This window comes from Cetorhinus maximus, chromosome 11 (genome assembly GCF_964194155.1).
Source record: "Cetorhinus maximus chromosome 11, sCetMax3.hap1.1, whole genome shotgun sequence".
In the NCBI taxonomy this organism is placed as follows: Eukaryota; Metazoa; Chordata; class Chondrichthyes; order Lamniformes; family Cetorhinidae; genus Cetorhinus; species Cetorhinus maximus.
In genome coordinates, this window is record NC_135889.1 from 127700295 (window position 1) to 127716653 (window position 16359).

Below are 16359 nucleotides of genomic sequence, written 5' to 3' on the forward strand. Positions count from 1 at the left end.
TCTGGCAATTTTTATGCTGCCTCTTGTGGAATCTTGCTGTGCACAAATTTGCCATGTTTTCTACATTACAATAGTGACTAAACTTCAAAAGTGCTGAATCGACAGGAAAGCACTTTGGAACGTTGCTGAGGAAATGGAAATTCTCTTTTTTCCTCTTCTAATAATGGCATCGAAACAACCACAAAAGTAACGTGTATCTATATAGCGCCTTTATCACAATGAAACGTCCCAAGGTGCTTCACAGGAGCATTGTCAAACTAAAGCTGATGCCAGCCACATAAGCAGGGTTCATTAGTATTGTCATAGTAAAAGATTCACTGAGAAATAGTGATCATAACACAACATGAATTCTCCATTAAGTTTGAAAGTGACATACTCCAACCACAAACAAGAATCTTCAACTTAAAGCCAATTACGTATCTATGAGAGGAGAACTGGCTATGATTGATTGGGTAAATAGACTAAGAGGTAAATAAAGAGTAAGAAACATTTAAAGAAACAAAGGGAAATATGTTTGACAATTTCTTTAGATCTTTTTGAGGATGTAAGGAAACATTTCCCCCCCCATTGGCTTCCGATCGGTGCCCCCTATTCGGGGCGCACCGCCATTTTACTTGGACAGGCCAGTTAAGGCCCACCCAGCGTGAGGTATGCCAGGAAGAGCTACACGCTCCCTGTGCGGGTGGTGGGATGGATTCCCTCAGCCGGGAGTGTGCTATTTCCCACATGCGTGTGAGAGAGCGCATAGGTCTCCCAGCGGCTAAGTGCTGCCTCAGGGAGATAGTCTCCGATTTCAAACTTTCAATAAAGATTCGAAATAAAATTTCCCTGCCATGTCCCCTCATGTGACACTGTCACAAGAGCTGGGCCATGTCCATCACTTTTATTGTAAAATATACTGCATTTTTCAAATCGCTCATGAAGCCTCATCCCGCCCGTGGATGAGGTTTGATGCTTTTTCTGAAACCCGCCAGGGCTCCCGGCCCACCCACTAACCTTAAGGTTGGACGGGCAGGTCCACCAATGAGGTCAGTTGTTTTTTTAATGGCCTTAATAGGCCATTGACAGGTCGGCGGGCGCGCATCTGACTCAGATGCCGCTGAACTGACAATCTAAATGTCGCGCGGTAACGTTGGGACGCACCCTGCGTCATTTTACACATGGGCGAACGGGCCCCACCCCCACTCGCTGACCAGGAGATGCTGGCCGTAGGGTAGATAAAGGGGAATCAGTATCTCTAGTATACTTGGATTTCCAAAAGACCCTTGATTAGCTGCCGCACTAAAGGTTAATATACAAGATAAGGGATCATGGAGTTGGCGGTGTTATATTGGTATGGATAGAGGATTGATTAATGGGCAGGAAGCAGGGAGTAGGGATAAAGGGGGCATTTTCAAGTTGGCAGGCTGTGACTAGTGTAGTGCTGCAAGGATCAGTGCTGGGGCCTCAGCTATTTACAATCTATATTAATGACTTAGACAAAGAGACAGAGAGTAATGTATTCAAGTTTGCTGATAATATAAAGCAAGGAGTTCATGCAGGCTATAGGGAGGTCACAAAGAGGCAGCAAAGAGATATAGTCAGGTTAAGCGAGTGGGCAAAAAGGTGTCAGATGGATTATAATATCGATAAGTGTGAAGTTATTCACTTTGGTCATAAGAATAGAAAAGTAGAATCATTTTTAAAAGGCGTGCAACTTAGATGTTAATGCTCAGAGACACTTGGGTGTGCTTCTACAAGGAATAAAGAAAGTTAGTATACTGGTGCAGCAAGTAAATAGGAAGGCAAATGGCATGTTGGCCTTTATTGCTAGGTGATTGGAGTACAAGAATGAAGAGGTCTTGCTAGAGCTGTACAGGGTTTTGGTGAGATACTGTGTGCAGTTTAGGTTTCCAAATTTAAGACGGATATATTGCATTGATGGTGGTACAGCAATGGATCTCTAGATTGGTCCCTGGGATGACGGGGTTGTCCTATAATGAGAGGCTGGGTAAATCGGGTCTATATTCTCTGGGGGTCTCATTGAAACATTCAAGATTATCAAGGGGCTTGACAAAGTAGATACTGAGAGATTGTATCCACTAGAACATGGGGGCACAGTCTCAGGATAAGGGGCTGATCATTTAGGACTGAAATGAGGGGAAATTACTTCACTGAAAGGTTGTGAATCTTTGGAATTCTCTACCCCAGAGAATTATGGATGATCCATCATTCTGTACATTTAAGGCTGGGATAGACAGATTTTGGTGTCTCCAGGAATTAATGGATATGGGGAGTGGGTTGGAAAATTGAGTTGAAGCCCAAGATCAGCCATGATCGTATTGAATGGTGAAGCAGGTTTGATGGGCCAAATGGCCTACTCGCTCCTATTTTTCATATTCTTATGTGCAGAGAGGTAGGCTTTAAGGAGCATCTTGCAGGAGGAGAGAGGTGGAGAAGTTTGGGAGAGAATTCTAGAACTTAGGACACAGACAGTTTAAGGAATAGCCACCAGTGGTGCAGAGATGAAAATCAAGGTGTGTGAGAGTCCAAAGTAAGTGGTCAGTTATCTTGGTGGAATCTTACTGTGCATGATGAGTGCCATATTCTCTACGTTATGTGAGGGTCCTTGAGAGGGTGCAGAGAAAATTTACTGCAATGGCTCCAGGGATGAGGGATTTTAGCTCCATGGTTCGTTTGGAGAAGCTGGGATTGTTCTCCTTGGAGCGAATGAGATTGAAGGGAGATTTGATAGAGGGGGACAAGGTCAGGACAGGATCGGATAAGATAGACAATGAAAAGTTGTTCCCATTGGCTGATGGTACAAGGACTGGGGGTCACAGATTGAATGTTTTGAGCAAGAGATACAGGGGGGGATGTGAGGAAGAACTTTTTTGCACAGGGACTGGTATTGAGCTGAAACTCGCTGCCCACGAGAGGGGTGGAAGCAGAGACAATGAAAGATTTCAAAAGAAAAGTAGGTTGGGACCTGGGGGAAATAAACTTGCAGCACTACAGAGCTAGATTTGGGAAATGAAGCTGACTGGATTGCTCTGCAGAGAGAAAGCATGGACTCAATGGGCTGAATGGTCTCCTTCTGTGCCGTAATGATGTTGTCATGTTAGATAGACATGGACTGCCAGGTCATGGTGTGATAGTTTGATTAGTGTGAGATATCCAGTTTGTTAATGTAACTCTCTCTGTCCTATTCAGCCAGGTTTCAGTTTCAGGAAGCTGTGGATGTTCACAGGACCAGGGTTCCTAATGAGCATTGCATTCCTGGACCCCGGAAACATTGAGTCTGACCTCCAGTCAGGGGCGGTAGCAGGCTATAAGGTCAGTCCAAGACTCTGGTTTATTGTTCCCACAGCATTTACTATCCTCAGCAGCAATCATTAACACTCGCTGCCTCTGTTCCTCACAGCTCCTGTGGGTCCTCCTTGGATCCACCATCCTCGGTTTGCTCCTCCAGAGACTAGCAGCCCGGCTCGGGGTGGTGACAGGATTACACCTCGCAGAGGTCTGTCGGATTTACTACCCCAAGGTAAGGGAAAGTGAGTCAGCAGGGTAAGGACTGTCACTGTGTAACTGTACAAGTACTGTTTATTCAGGGTAAGGGTCACTCACTGTGTAACTGTACAGAGTCACTGTTTATTCAGGGTAAGGATCACTCACTGTGTAACTGTACAGAGTCACTGTTTATTCAGGGTAAGGGTAACTCACTGTGTAACTGTACAGAGTCACTGTTTATTCAGGGTAATTGTCATTCACTGTGTAACTGTACAGAGTCACTGTTTATTCAGGGTAAGGGTCACTCACTGTGTAACTGTACAGAGTCACTGTTTATTCAGGGTAAGGGTCACTCACTGTGAAACTGTACAGAGTCACTGTTTATTCAGGGTAATTGTCATTCACTGTGTAACTGTACAGAGTCACTGCTTATTCAGGGTAATTGTCATTCACTGTGTAACTGTACAGAGTCACTGTTTATTCAGGGTAAGGATCACTCACTGTGTAACTGTACAGAGTCACTGTTTATTCAGGGTAATTGTCACTCACTGTGTAACTGTACAGAGTCACTGTTTATTCAGGGTAAGGATCACTCACTGTGTAACTGTACAGAGTCACTGTTTATTCAGCAGGGTAAGGGACACTCACTGTGTAACTGTACAGAGTCACTGTTTGTTCAGGGTGAGGATCACTCACTGTGTAACTGTACAGAGTCACTGTTCAGGGTAAGGATTACTCACTGTGTAACTGTACAGAGTCACTGTTTATTCAGGGTAAGGATCACTCACTGTGTAACTGTACAGAGTCACTGTTTATTCAGGGTAAGGATCACTCACTGTGTAACTGTACAGAGTCACTGTTTATTCAGCAGGGTAAGGGACACTCACTGTGTAACTGTACAGAGTCACTGTTTGTTCAGGGTGAGGATCACTCACTGTGTAACTGTGCAGAGTCACTGTTCAGGGTAAGGATTACTCACTGTGTAACTGTACAGAGTCACTGTTTATTCAGGGTGAGGATCACTCGCTGTGTAACTGTACAGAGTCACTGTTTATTCAGGGTAAGGGTCACTCACTGTGTAACTGTGCAGTGTCACTGTCTATTCAGGGTAAGGATCACTCACTGTGTAACTGTACAGAGTCACTGTTTATTCAGCAGGGTAAGGGACACTCACTGTGTAACTGTACAGAGTCACTGTTTGTTCAGGGTGAGGATCACTCACTGTGTAACTGTGCAGAGTCACTGTTCAGGGTAAGGATTACTCACTGTGTAACTGTACAGAGTCACTGTTTATTCAGGGTGAGGATCACTCGCTGTGTAACTGTACAGAGTCACTGTTTATTCAGGGTAAGGGTCACTCACTGTGTAACTGTGCAGTGTCACTGTCTATTCAGGGTAAGGATCACTCACTGTATAACTGTACAGAGTCACTGTTTATTCAGGGTAAGGATCACTCACTGTGTAACTGTACAGAGTCACTGTTCATTCAGGGTAAGAAATGCTCACTAGGTAACTGTAGAGAGTCACTGTTTATCTCATTGCTATTTGTGGGATCTTGCTGTGCAGAAATTGACTGCCAAGTTTCCTACATTACAACAGTGCTTACATTTCAGAAGCATTTAATAGGCTGTGAACTGGAACATCCTAAGTTTGTGAAAGAAGCAATAGGAATTTAGTTCATTCTTTTAAACTCTGGGGTCTGCCCCTCTTCCAATTCCCCTTTTGACAATGCACCCTCTCCCATCTCCCAATCCCCCTCTCTTCCCCTTTAACAACCTATCCGAGGGCCTCTGATGGTGATTGTTGTGATATGATGGTATGTACCTTTAAGGGAGTATATCCTAAACTGCTGTCAATCACTATCACCTCAACAGGATGTGATGTATTAGTCCCATGACTTGCCATCAGAGTGTAAACTGCAGGAGTGGAGATTAGATCTACAATACTTAGTCTGCTAGCTAACCCTATATGTGTATAATCTTATCGTCAAATAAAAAGCCCACATTATTGTTTCACCTTCTGTATGATTGGGATGTAGAGAAGAAGAACCTAACAGTGACTGAGGGACCCAAATCCAAATTCCTTTCACCAGTGAGTTTCCTCCAGATTCCCAACAAGATTCTGTAGCTTTTATGGGTTTCATTGAGGCCTAATAGTGGGTGCACCTTGGGCCAAACCCAAATAACACAGGGACTGTTCAGACTGTCTTTGGGCAGGATTTTCCCCATAGGATTCAAGACCCTTATTTCCCCTTTGTGGGAAACCTTCACCCAGCAATGATTCTCCCTGAATTGGCCAAATGGTAGCCAGAGAGCTATCCAGTTAAGAATGGCCGCTGGGCCTTTGTAGATGGAGGGTTGAAAGGAAATTGTCCAGCACTGAAGAAGTTGCCATTTCGGAGAAGAGAGAGACAGGGGCGTCTCAAGATGGAGGCTCCCTCTTTCCAACTTTTTAAACTTTCAAATCAAAAATTGGAATTAGTAGCTAGGCCAGTATACCGGAGGGAGAGACCCTCCACAGGACAGGCAGGGAGAACCTCTAAGCCTGCCTTGGGTGCTGGGCTCCCGGGCTGCCTCTAAGCTTGTAGCTTTTCCTCCATGTCTCTGGGAGCCTGGAGGCCACTAGGGAATTTCCAGTCAGCCTCTCACAACAAGTCTTAAGTGGCCTAGAAATTCAAGTGGTTACCCACTGCTGGAGGGCAGCTAGCCCTGATGTACCGCCCCGCACCGCACCTCTGGGGAAACAGCCAGGGGCAGGACATGCCAGGAAACGGGTATGATGGCTGGTGATACAAACTTTCACACCCGGCAACATGTCTCTATTGTCGCCTTCTTTACAGGCTAAAAATCTTGTCAGCACAAAACTGAACCACGGTTCGACCTTGCCCTGGATTGAGCGGAGACACCACTCCTGCAGCTCCCAGCTTTCCCTGGATGGTCACCCCTCCCTCCAGAGGCACTGAGGACAATTTGCAAATGTTGCCTCAGTGACTAACTCAACACTCGGGATAGAACCCAGCCCGTCCGGGGTTAACTGTTAACTGTGTGCATAACATTCATGTTTGAACTTTGTGATGGAGCATGCCACTGTTCCTGTGTTTCAGTATCCACGGATCATATTGTGGCTGATGATTGAGATTGCCATCATTGGGTCCGACATGCAAGAGGTGATCGGCACAGCAATTGCCATCAATCTACTCACCGATCAATGGTAGGATATTCCCATCTCCTCCAGCAATCACTAAACAAAATATATTTCAACATAATGGTATCAAGATACAACACATGCAACTCATTGCAGACAACATATTTTAATTCTTGGGATTGTGAAGAAATAAGAGCTTACCCGATTTCTGAGGGGAGGTCAGGAGCTCCAAGTCCCAACATGTCCCGGGAGTTTCTGCACGTGTGCAGATCGGGAGCGGGCTGTGCTTTCACGGTTCAGCATTGTGAGATCTTTGGGCTGGGGACAAGTGCCCAGTGCACCTTCATGGGAAGAAACAGCGTGAGAACCCAGTCACGGGACCCAGGGGCTGTGTGCCACAACAGAGGAGCCCCAGGACAGGGAGAGGTCTCAGAGAGTGAGACAGAGAGAGGACCGGGGAGGGATCCAATGGGAGGGGGAGACCACAGGGAGAAACCACCAGCGAGAGGAGCAAAGAAAGAGATCCTATGCATTAAAAGTGTTGTGGTTGGTAGGCTCCAAGTAGTGAGGGCTCGCGGGGAGCCTCTGGAGAGCCAAAAAGACAGCAGAGGTTTGGTGCTTCTATACTGCAGAGCATGGGGTAAGGATAAGACTTTGGAACAGGGGCCTTCTGCTCAGTGTGGCTAAGAGCTGAAGTTATTCCTGTGAGTCAGTTCTGGAGTGCGGGTTTAGGGATCCAAGGGAGACAAGATTGAAACCCTACGTGTGAGGTGGGCAGTCGTTGAGGGAGTCTGAGTTGGAGCAACTTTTGGAGGGAATCCAAGGCTAGGACTTCAAAAGGGAAGAGTGAAGACTTGTGATCCCTCACAAGGGAGACAGAGTTCTAACTGTTTACTGATGTCTGGATGGGTTGCAGAGCTATCTGTGGACTCTGTCTTGGTCACATTTGCCATTTACTGTTCGGTATGGTGTGTACGACCACAGCTTGCCTGTTAATTCACATGTGTCTTACGTTGATTCTGAATGTTTGAGTATAAGGTAGATATTGTAAATTTCTGATTGTGTGTAGTAAGGTTTATTTTGTTTGTTAAAAACCCATGGAATCTTGAGGCTTTATTCTCTTAGTAAGCGTCTTGAATCCCAAACTTTTGTCTACTTTAAACAAAAAGTTACTGGTCCCTAACCGGATCGTACCAAAAATGTGGGCGTTTGGTCCAGGATCATAACAGGATGCAAGTAACACTGCCTGGGCCAGCATTTATTGTCCATCCCTAGTTACCCTTGAGAAGGTGGTGGTGAGCTGCCTTCTTGAACCACTGCAGTCCATGTGGTGTAGGTACACCCACACGTTAGGAAGGGAGTTCCAGGATTTTGACCCAGCGACAGTGAAGGAACGGCGATATATTTCCAAGTCAGAATGGTGAGTGACTTGGAGGGGAACTTCCAGGTGGTGGTGTTCCCTTCTATCTGCTGCCCTTGTCCTTCTAGATGGGAGTGGGCGTGGGCTTGGAAGGTGCTGTCGAAGGAGCCTTGGTGAATTCCTGCAGTGAATCTTCAAATGTTGAGCTGAAAACTATGGCTCTGTCAGTCTGACCTGGGCGCCAGCTACCGGATATATCAGGAACGCTAGTCTTACCCAGGCAATATTTGAATCAGCACCGATAGGGTCTGTCCAACTTTATCCTTTTCTTTGAATTTCCTGGTGCTCGCTTAAAGCATTGGCTAAAACCGTTCATCATTCTTGCAGGATTCCACTTTGGGGAGGAGTCATTATAACTATTGTGGACACCATCACGTTCCTGTTACTTGACAGATATGGTACGTCTCAGTCCCTATGTTGAATATGTCTCTCTATCACTTTTGATTTTGAGCTCTTTCTCTTCATTGTCTTTGTTTCTCTGGGGGTGGCTCTGCTACAGATCAGTCACTCTCTTCAGCTGTCTACAGTTTGGTCTCCTTAACTATGGAAGGATAGGCTCACTTTAGGGTGGAGGGTGTGGTGGGGGGTGTAGTGCAGGGGTGTGGGGGCGGGGGTGTGAGGGGGCGGGGGTGTGGGGGCAGGGGTGTGGGGGCGGGGGTGTGGGGGGCGGGGTGTGAGGGGGCGGGGGTGTGGGGGCGGGGGTGTGGGGGCGGGGGTGTGGGGGGTATGGGGGGGGCGGGGTGTGAGGGGGCGGGGGTGTGGGGGAGGGGGTGTGGGGGAGGGGGTGTGGGGGAGGGGGTGTAGGGGAGGGGGTGCAGGGGAGGGGGTGCAGGGGAGGGGGTGCGGGGGAGGGGGTGCGGGGGGGGATGTGGGGGAGGGGGTGTGGGGGAGAGGGTGTGGGGGGGCGGGGGTGTGGGGGAGGGGATGTGGGGGGCGGAGGTGGGGGGGAGGGGGGGTGGGGGGTGGGGGTGTGGGGGAGAGGGTGTGGGGGAGGGGCTGTGGGGGGAGTGGGTGTGGGGGAAGGTGTGTGGGGGGAGGGGGTGTGGGGGGAGGGGTATGGGGGGATGTGGTGGGGGGAGGGGGTGGGGGGGGAGGGGAGGTTGTGTGGGGGCAGGGGAGGGGCTGTGGGTGGAGGGGTCCTATTAAGGCCATTAATGTAGCAATTCACGGGCAGGAGGAGAGTCAGCCGGGCGGCCTTTGGAGTTTTGAGGGAAACTCATCCAAGGACGGGACCAGGTTTCCGATGTTAATTTTTGGGTAGAATTTTCATCCTCAATATATTTCGGTGAGTGGTTCTCACGGGTGGAATTTTTTTTGGGAATTTTATATTCTTTATTTTTGGGTTTAAAATCCTTCAGCTCCCTAAGGCAGTTCCCGGCCATCAGGGAGCTTACATTGTGCCCCCACCCCCATCCCCCAACCCCACCCCCACCCCCAACCCCACCCCCACTCCCATCCCCACCCCCACCCCCAACCCCATCCCCACCCCCCCCTCCCATCCCGCCCCCATCCACACCCCCCACCCCCAACCCCACACCCCCACATATATCACTATTATTAACACCCCTTCGACCTTTTGTTGATGACATCTTTGTCAATCTCTCCTTTGCCTCCACCTATCACTGGCCCTCTATCCATCTTCACCCACTCCACCCCGCCTTAAACAGTGAAAATTTCATCACATTGTTACTTCTCTTTAGCTCTGAAAAAGAGTCATTAGGACTTGAAACGTTAACTCTGTTTCTCTCTCTCCGCAGACCCTGTCAGACCTGCTGAGCTTTTCCAGCATTTTCTGTTTTTGTTTCAGATTTCCAGCATCCGCAGTATTTTGCTTTTATTTTTGCTTATATCTGTTTGTCGCCTCCTTCCATCCTCTGCACAATTTACTTTCCTACCTATCTTTGTCATCAGCAAATTTAGCAACCATCCCATCAGTTTCTTCATCCAAGGAATTTATATAAATTGTAAAAAGTTGAGGTCCCAGCACTGATCCCTGTAGCACACCACTCGTCACATCTTGCCAACCTGAAAAAGACCCATTTATACCTACTCTCTGTTTCCTGTTAGCTAACCAATCTTCTATCCATGCCAATATGTTACCCCCTACACCATGAACTTTCATTTTCTGCCACAACCTTTGATGTGGCACTTTATCAAATGCCTTCTGGAAATCTAAGTACAGTACATCCACCAGTTCCCCTTTATCCACAGCACATGTTACTTCCTCAAAGAACCCCAATAAGCTGGTTAAACATGATTTCCCTTTCACAAAGCCATGTTGACTCTGCCTGATGACCTTGAGCTTATCCCAGCCTATAGCCCTGCTATAACCTCTCTTCTAACATCTTCCCTGTGACAGGTATTAAGCTAACTGGCCTGTAGTTTTCCTGCTTTGAGCTTCCCTCCCTTTTTGAATAAGTGAGTTATATTCACTATTTTCCACTCTAATGGGACCTTCCCTGAACCTAGAGAATTTTGAAAAATTAAAACCAACACATCAACTATCTCACTAGCCACTTCTTTCAAGACCCTAGAATGAAGTCCATCAGGACCTGGAGACTTGTCAGCCCACAGCCCCAACAATTTATTCAGTACCACATCCCTGGTGATTGTGATTTTCCTGAGATCCCCCCTTCCATTTCCTGATTTACAGCTATTTCTGGGATGTTACTCGTACCCTCTATAGTGAAGACCGATGCAAAATACCTGTTTAATTCATCCGCCATCTCCTTATTTTCCATTATTAATTCCCCAGGCACACTTTCTACAGGACCAACACTCAGTTTGTTAACTTGTTTCTTATTTAAATATCTATAGAAGCTCGTACTATTTGTCTTTATATTTCTAGCTAACTTTCTCTCGGACTCTGATTTTTCCATCCTTATTAATCTTTTAGTTATTCTTTCCTGCTTTTCATATTCTGTCCAATCTCCTGACCTGCCACCCATCTCTGCATAATTATACGCTTTTTCTTTAAGTTTGATACGATCTTTAACTTTTTTAGTTAACCACGGATGGTGGGCCCTCCCCTTGGAATTTTTCTTTTTCATTGGAATGTATCTATTCTGCGTTTTCTGAAATATCACCTTAAATGTCTGCAACTGCATCCCTATTGACCTATCCCTTATCCTAATTTGCCAGTTCACTTTTGCCAGCTCAACTTTCATGTCTTCGTTATTGCCCTTATTTGAACTTAAACTACTAGTCTTAGACTTCTCTCTCTCCCAAACTGAATGTAAAATTCAATCATATTATGATCGCTGCTACCTAGGGGTGCCTTCACTATGAGGTCATTAATTAATCCTATCTCATTGCTCAATGCTAGTTCTAATGTAGCCTGCTCTCTGGTTGGTTCCAGAATGTATTGTTTCAAGAAACTATCCTGAAGACATTCTATGAACTCCTCATCTAGGTTACCTTTGCCCATCTGATTTTTTCCAGTCTATATTTGGGTTAAAATCCCCCATGATTATCACTGTACCTTTCTGACAAGCTCCCATTATTTCTTCCTTTATATTCCGCCCAACTGTGTGGTTACTGCTAAGGGGCCTGTAGACCACTCCCACAAGTGACTCCTTGTCTTTATCATTTCTCACCTCTACCCAAACTGTTTCTATTTCCTGGTTTCCTAAACTTAGGTAATCCCTCTCTATTGTGCTAATACCATCAGTAATTAACAAAGCCACCCCAATACCCCACCTTTTGCTAGCTTCCTGTCCCTCCGAAATGTCATGTACCCTTCAATATTCACACCTCGATCTATGTCATCCTGCAGCCCTGTCTCTGTAATGACTATCAGATCATATTGATTTATTTCTATTTGAGCTCTCGGTACATCTGTTTTGTTTCAAATGCTAAGTGCATTTGATACAGAGCCTTTAGTTTTGCCCTTTTATTATTTTTGTAACTCTAGCCTTATCTGCTGATTAACTCTTAGGTTTGTACTCTCTATCCCTTCCTGTCACATTCTATGGGCAGGATTTTACCGTCGGTGAGCAGGGGGCGGAGCCCACTCGCCGACACGTAAACTCACGCGTGATGATGTCAGGCGGAACTCCCAACGTCACCGCGCCCCATTTAAATCTTCAGGAAGGCAGGAGCGCAGCAAAATCAGCTGCAGGCCCGCCGACCTGTCAATGGCCAATTGAGGTCATTGACAGAGTCATTAAGCTAATTAAAGGACCTGCCCGTCCAACCTTAAGGTCAGCAGGTCAGCCAGGAGCCCCGGCGGCAAATCGAGAAAACATGAAACCGCATCCAACGGAGGGATGAGGCTTCATGTAGGGTTTAAAAAAGCTTAATAAAGTTTTTTTGGAAATTATGAACATGTCACAACTGATGTGACATTGTCACATGAGGGGACAGGTTAGGGAAATTTTATTTTTCTATTTTGATCTTTTTCACATCTAGAGCTGATCTCCCTGAGGCTGCACTTAGCCTCAGGGAGACGATTGCGCTGTTTCGTGCGCATGTGCAAAAGAGCACACTCTCAATTTTAGGCATTTCCACCCCCCTTCTCCGCCCGCACAGGAAGCGCATAGTGCTTCCGTGCAGACGTCATGCTGGGCGGGCCTTAATTGGCCCGCCCACATAAAATGGCGCCGCGCCTCCGATCGGGGGTGCAGATCGGAAGCGTGCCCACATGCACCAGCCCATCAACTTCCCCCCCAACGGCGGGGAAAATTCAGCCCTATTTATCATTTCCCACATTAACAACTTTTTCTCTTGCCTTGTCTCTACTCTTTGATTTGCCACATCTTCCCACATTTGATCCCTTACCCCTATTATTTAGTTTACTTCCCTAGTTACGCAGCTCACTAGAACACTGCTCCCAGCACAGTTCCGGTGTAGACCATCCCAACGGTACAGCCCCCACTTCCCCAGTACTGGTGCCAGTGCCCCACAAACGGCAACCCATGTCTCCCACACCAGTCTTTGAGCCACACATTCATTTCCCTAATCTGATTTGTCCTATGCCAATTTGCGCACGGCTCAGGTAATAATCCAGAGATTATTACCTCTATGGTTCTGCCTCTTAATTTGGTGCCTAGCTCATCATGCTGACTCTGCAGAGCCTCCTTCCTCATCCTGCCTATGTCATTGGTACCCACATGGACACGACAACTGGATCCTCCACCTCCCACTATAAATTCCTCTCCAGCCCTGAGCAGATGTCCTGAACCCTGGCACAGGGCAGACAACACAGCCGCCTGGACTCAAGCTCTTTGCCACAGGGAATGGTGTCAATCCCTCTGAATACACTATCCCCTACTACCACTACATTCCTGTTTGTTCCCCCCACTTGGACAGCTCCCTGTACCACGGTGCCATGGTCAGTCAGCTCATCCACCCCGCAGCCCCCACTCTCATCCAGACAAGCTGAGAGAACCTCAAACCTATTGGACAATTGCAGAGGCTGACACTTCTGCCCTCTGCATCCCCTTCCCTGCCTCATTCGCAGTCACACCCTCCTGTCCCTGACCACTGACCAAATCAGGAGACCCTATCCTAAGGGGTGTGACCATCTCCTGGCACAAAGCATCCAGGTAACTTTCCCTCTACCTGATGTGTCGCAGTGTCTGCAGCTCAGCCTCCAGCTCGATGACTCTGAGCCGAAGTTCCTTGAGCCACAAACATTTAGTGCAGAAGTATTTGCCCTGGATCACAGTGGCATCCAGGAGCTCCCACACGCTGCAACCGTGATACATCAACTGTCCTGCCAACCTTAATGTGTTTTAATTAACTACTTAATCATATTATTCAATTATTTATTTTCGTTTTTTATATATTTTATTAAACTCACCACCAGCTCCTGTGCTATTCTAAACCTTAGGAATAGAACAGACCTTGCCACTTACCAGATGCTCACTAAACAGCTGGCTTCTCCCCCTGCAGTGGAGTAAGAACCAATTCCTAAAGGGTGAGAAAGTTAGCAAAAGCAAAGCAGCACCTCCATATCCTTTTCCCCTAACTCCATCACTCATCCAACTCCTAGCACTGCAGTCTGGGTGGCGCCGAAATGTCTGAATTTATCTGTTCTGAAACTAGAGACTTAGCTGAGCTCCAGGTACAAAAAAACAGTTCAAGCTTGTTTCCTTAGTTAACTATCTACAGCTGCTCCCTAGTGGATAGTTTCTATCTCTCCGCTTAGGCCCCTGGATGAGATTTAGAATTTAAACGGTACTTTCGGTCAAATGTTAAATATAAATAATATTAGATTTTTAGAAAGAGATTTAAATTCCCTCAATTCACCAAACTCCCAGCACTTCATTGAGGTCACACTCCAGTCCTTCATCTGCCCCAAGAACCTGCTCCATGTTGAGCACTGGCACCAAGTGTCATCACCTTCCAACATCTGGCATCAATTAGCTGTTGGTACCACAGTTGGAACAATGTCTGATCAGGGTGGGGGGGAGGTAAACTCAATAGAGTTTGGATTGGGTTATTTGATTTGATTTAACCTACTCGAGTGGTGAAGGTGTGGAATATGCTACCACAGAAAGTAATTGAGGTGAATAGTTTTGTGTATTTAAGAGGAAGCTGGATGAACACACGAGGGAGAAAGGAACAGAAGGACATGCTGATGGGATGAGGTGATGAAGAAGTGTTGGAGGAGGCTCACGTGGAGCATAAACTCCAGAATTGATCTGTTGGGCTGAATGGCCTTTTTATGTCTGTAATTCAATGTAATTCCATGAATGCAGAGAGAGTCAGTATTAAAGGGAATGTGGAAGCCTGGATAATAACGTGAGGAGGGTTAAATTCAGGAGGAGTTGATGAAGAAGAGCTGGAGTCTGTGCCTGAGGAGTCACTCTGTCAGGACTGTATTCATTGCTGATGGATTATATTCTGATTGCAGGTCTCAGGAAGTTAGAAGCTTTTTTCTGTTTGCTGATTGCGATTATGGCAGTAACATTTGGATATGAGGTAAAGATAAGGATACGACGATAGCGTTTTTACACTGAGAGATGTTCTTACAAATACTCCCAGCATTTCAAATCCTACCCAGAGTCTGTTAGACATCAGGAAGGAAGCATCCCCCAAACACAACATCAACCAGCAGTGTCCCAATCGGAATTAACTGAGCTTAGTTGGAGAATGGTGATGGGGAGAGGGGACGCCCTTAAAGAGATAGAGCCCTTAAACTCTGATAACTCTGTGTGAACAATCCTTTGACTGGATTGGGCAGGAATGGTAAGTACATGCACACAGTTTGAGCAATGTTGGAAATATTCAGTACATAGAATTCTGGGTAGGTGTGATTACCTCGTCTTACCTTTCCTGACCTGGTGAGGTCATCAAACTATTATTTAGCAGTATTGGGGCAGTTGACAGCGACCTAGGATTGAGGAGGCTAATTAGCCCTTTGAGTCTGCTCCACCAATCACTGAAATCATGGCTGCTCTGCATGACATTTTAATGGATTTACAGGATATGGACATCACTGGCTGGGCCAGCATTTATTTTCCATCCCTAGTTGCCCTTGAGAAGCAGACGGTGAGCCAAGTTCTTGAATACAACTAACAATTTTGCTAGGTCATTTCAGAGGGCAACTAAGAGTCATTATTGCTGTGGGTCTAGTCACATGTAGGCCAGAGCAGGGACAGCAGATTTCCATCCCTAAAGACAGGTGGGTTTTTATAACAATTCAGTAGCATGATGGTCACCATTACTGAGAATAGCTTTTAACTCCAGGTTTATTTAATGAACTGAACTTAAATTCCAGCAGATGTTGTGGTCAATTTGAACTTGTCTCTTCAGCTCATTAGTTCAGGTCTCTGGATTACCAGTCAGTAACATAGTGACTGTGCTCTTGTACTCTCAAACTTAACTTCATCCAGCACTCTGGCTCCATCTCCTGTTGTAGCTTTGTCCTTCAAAATCCTATTGATTTCAGATTGAAATGATGAATTGAGGCAGCATCTACTGGGATTCTGGGAGAGAGAGTTCCACATTTCTACCGTTCTTTGTGTGAAGAAGTGTTTGCTGGTTTCTTTCCTGGATGACCTGGCTCTGGCTGTGTCTGCATGTCCTAGTCTCCCCCAGCCGTGGTAAAGGTTTCTCTCTACCTACCCTATCAATTCCTTTCAAATCCTAAAATCCTCAATCGAAACACCCCTTGACCTCCTATGTTCTAGAGAATACAAACCCTAGATTATGTAATTTCTCCTTATCACCTAATGCTTGGAGCCCTGCAAACAGCCTGGTCAATCTGTGCTGTGTTCTTTCAAAGGCTAATATAACATTTCCAAGGAGCAATGCCTAGAGCTGTACATTAACCATTGTGTAACTCCCTTTGAGGCTCT

General features: G+C 46.4%; 1 protein-coding gene across 1 annotated transcript in view; it reads left to right on the forward strand.

Moving 5' to 3' along the window:
- The window catches only part of LOC144686916 (natural resistance-associated macrophage protein 1-like), a 73524-nt gene that overhangs the window by 9346 nt on the left and 47819 nt on the right, over nucleotides 1-16359 (forward strand). The window contains exons 2-6 of the mRNA XM_078552755.1: nucleotides 3193-3315; nucleotides 3404-3523; nucleotides 6593-6699; nucleotides 8381-8451; nucleotides 14913-14980. Of these exons, the coding sequence (XP_078408881.1) occupies nucleotides 3193-3315; nucleotides 3404-3523; nucleotides 6593-6699; nucleotides 8381-8451; nucleotides 14913-14980 (489 nt within the window). The remainder of the gene's footprint in view (nucleotides 1-3192; nucleotides 3316-3403; nucleotides 3524-6592; nucleotides 6700-8380; nucleotides 8452-14912; nucleotides 14981-16359) is intronic.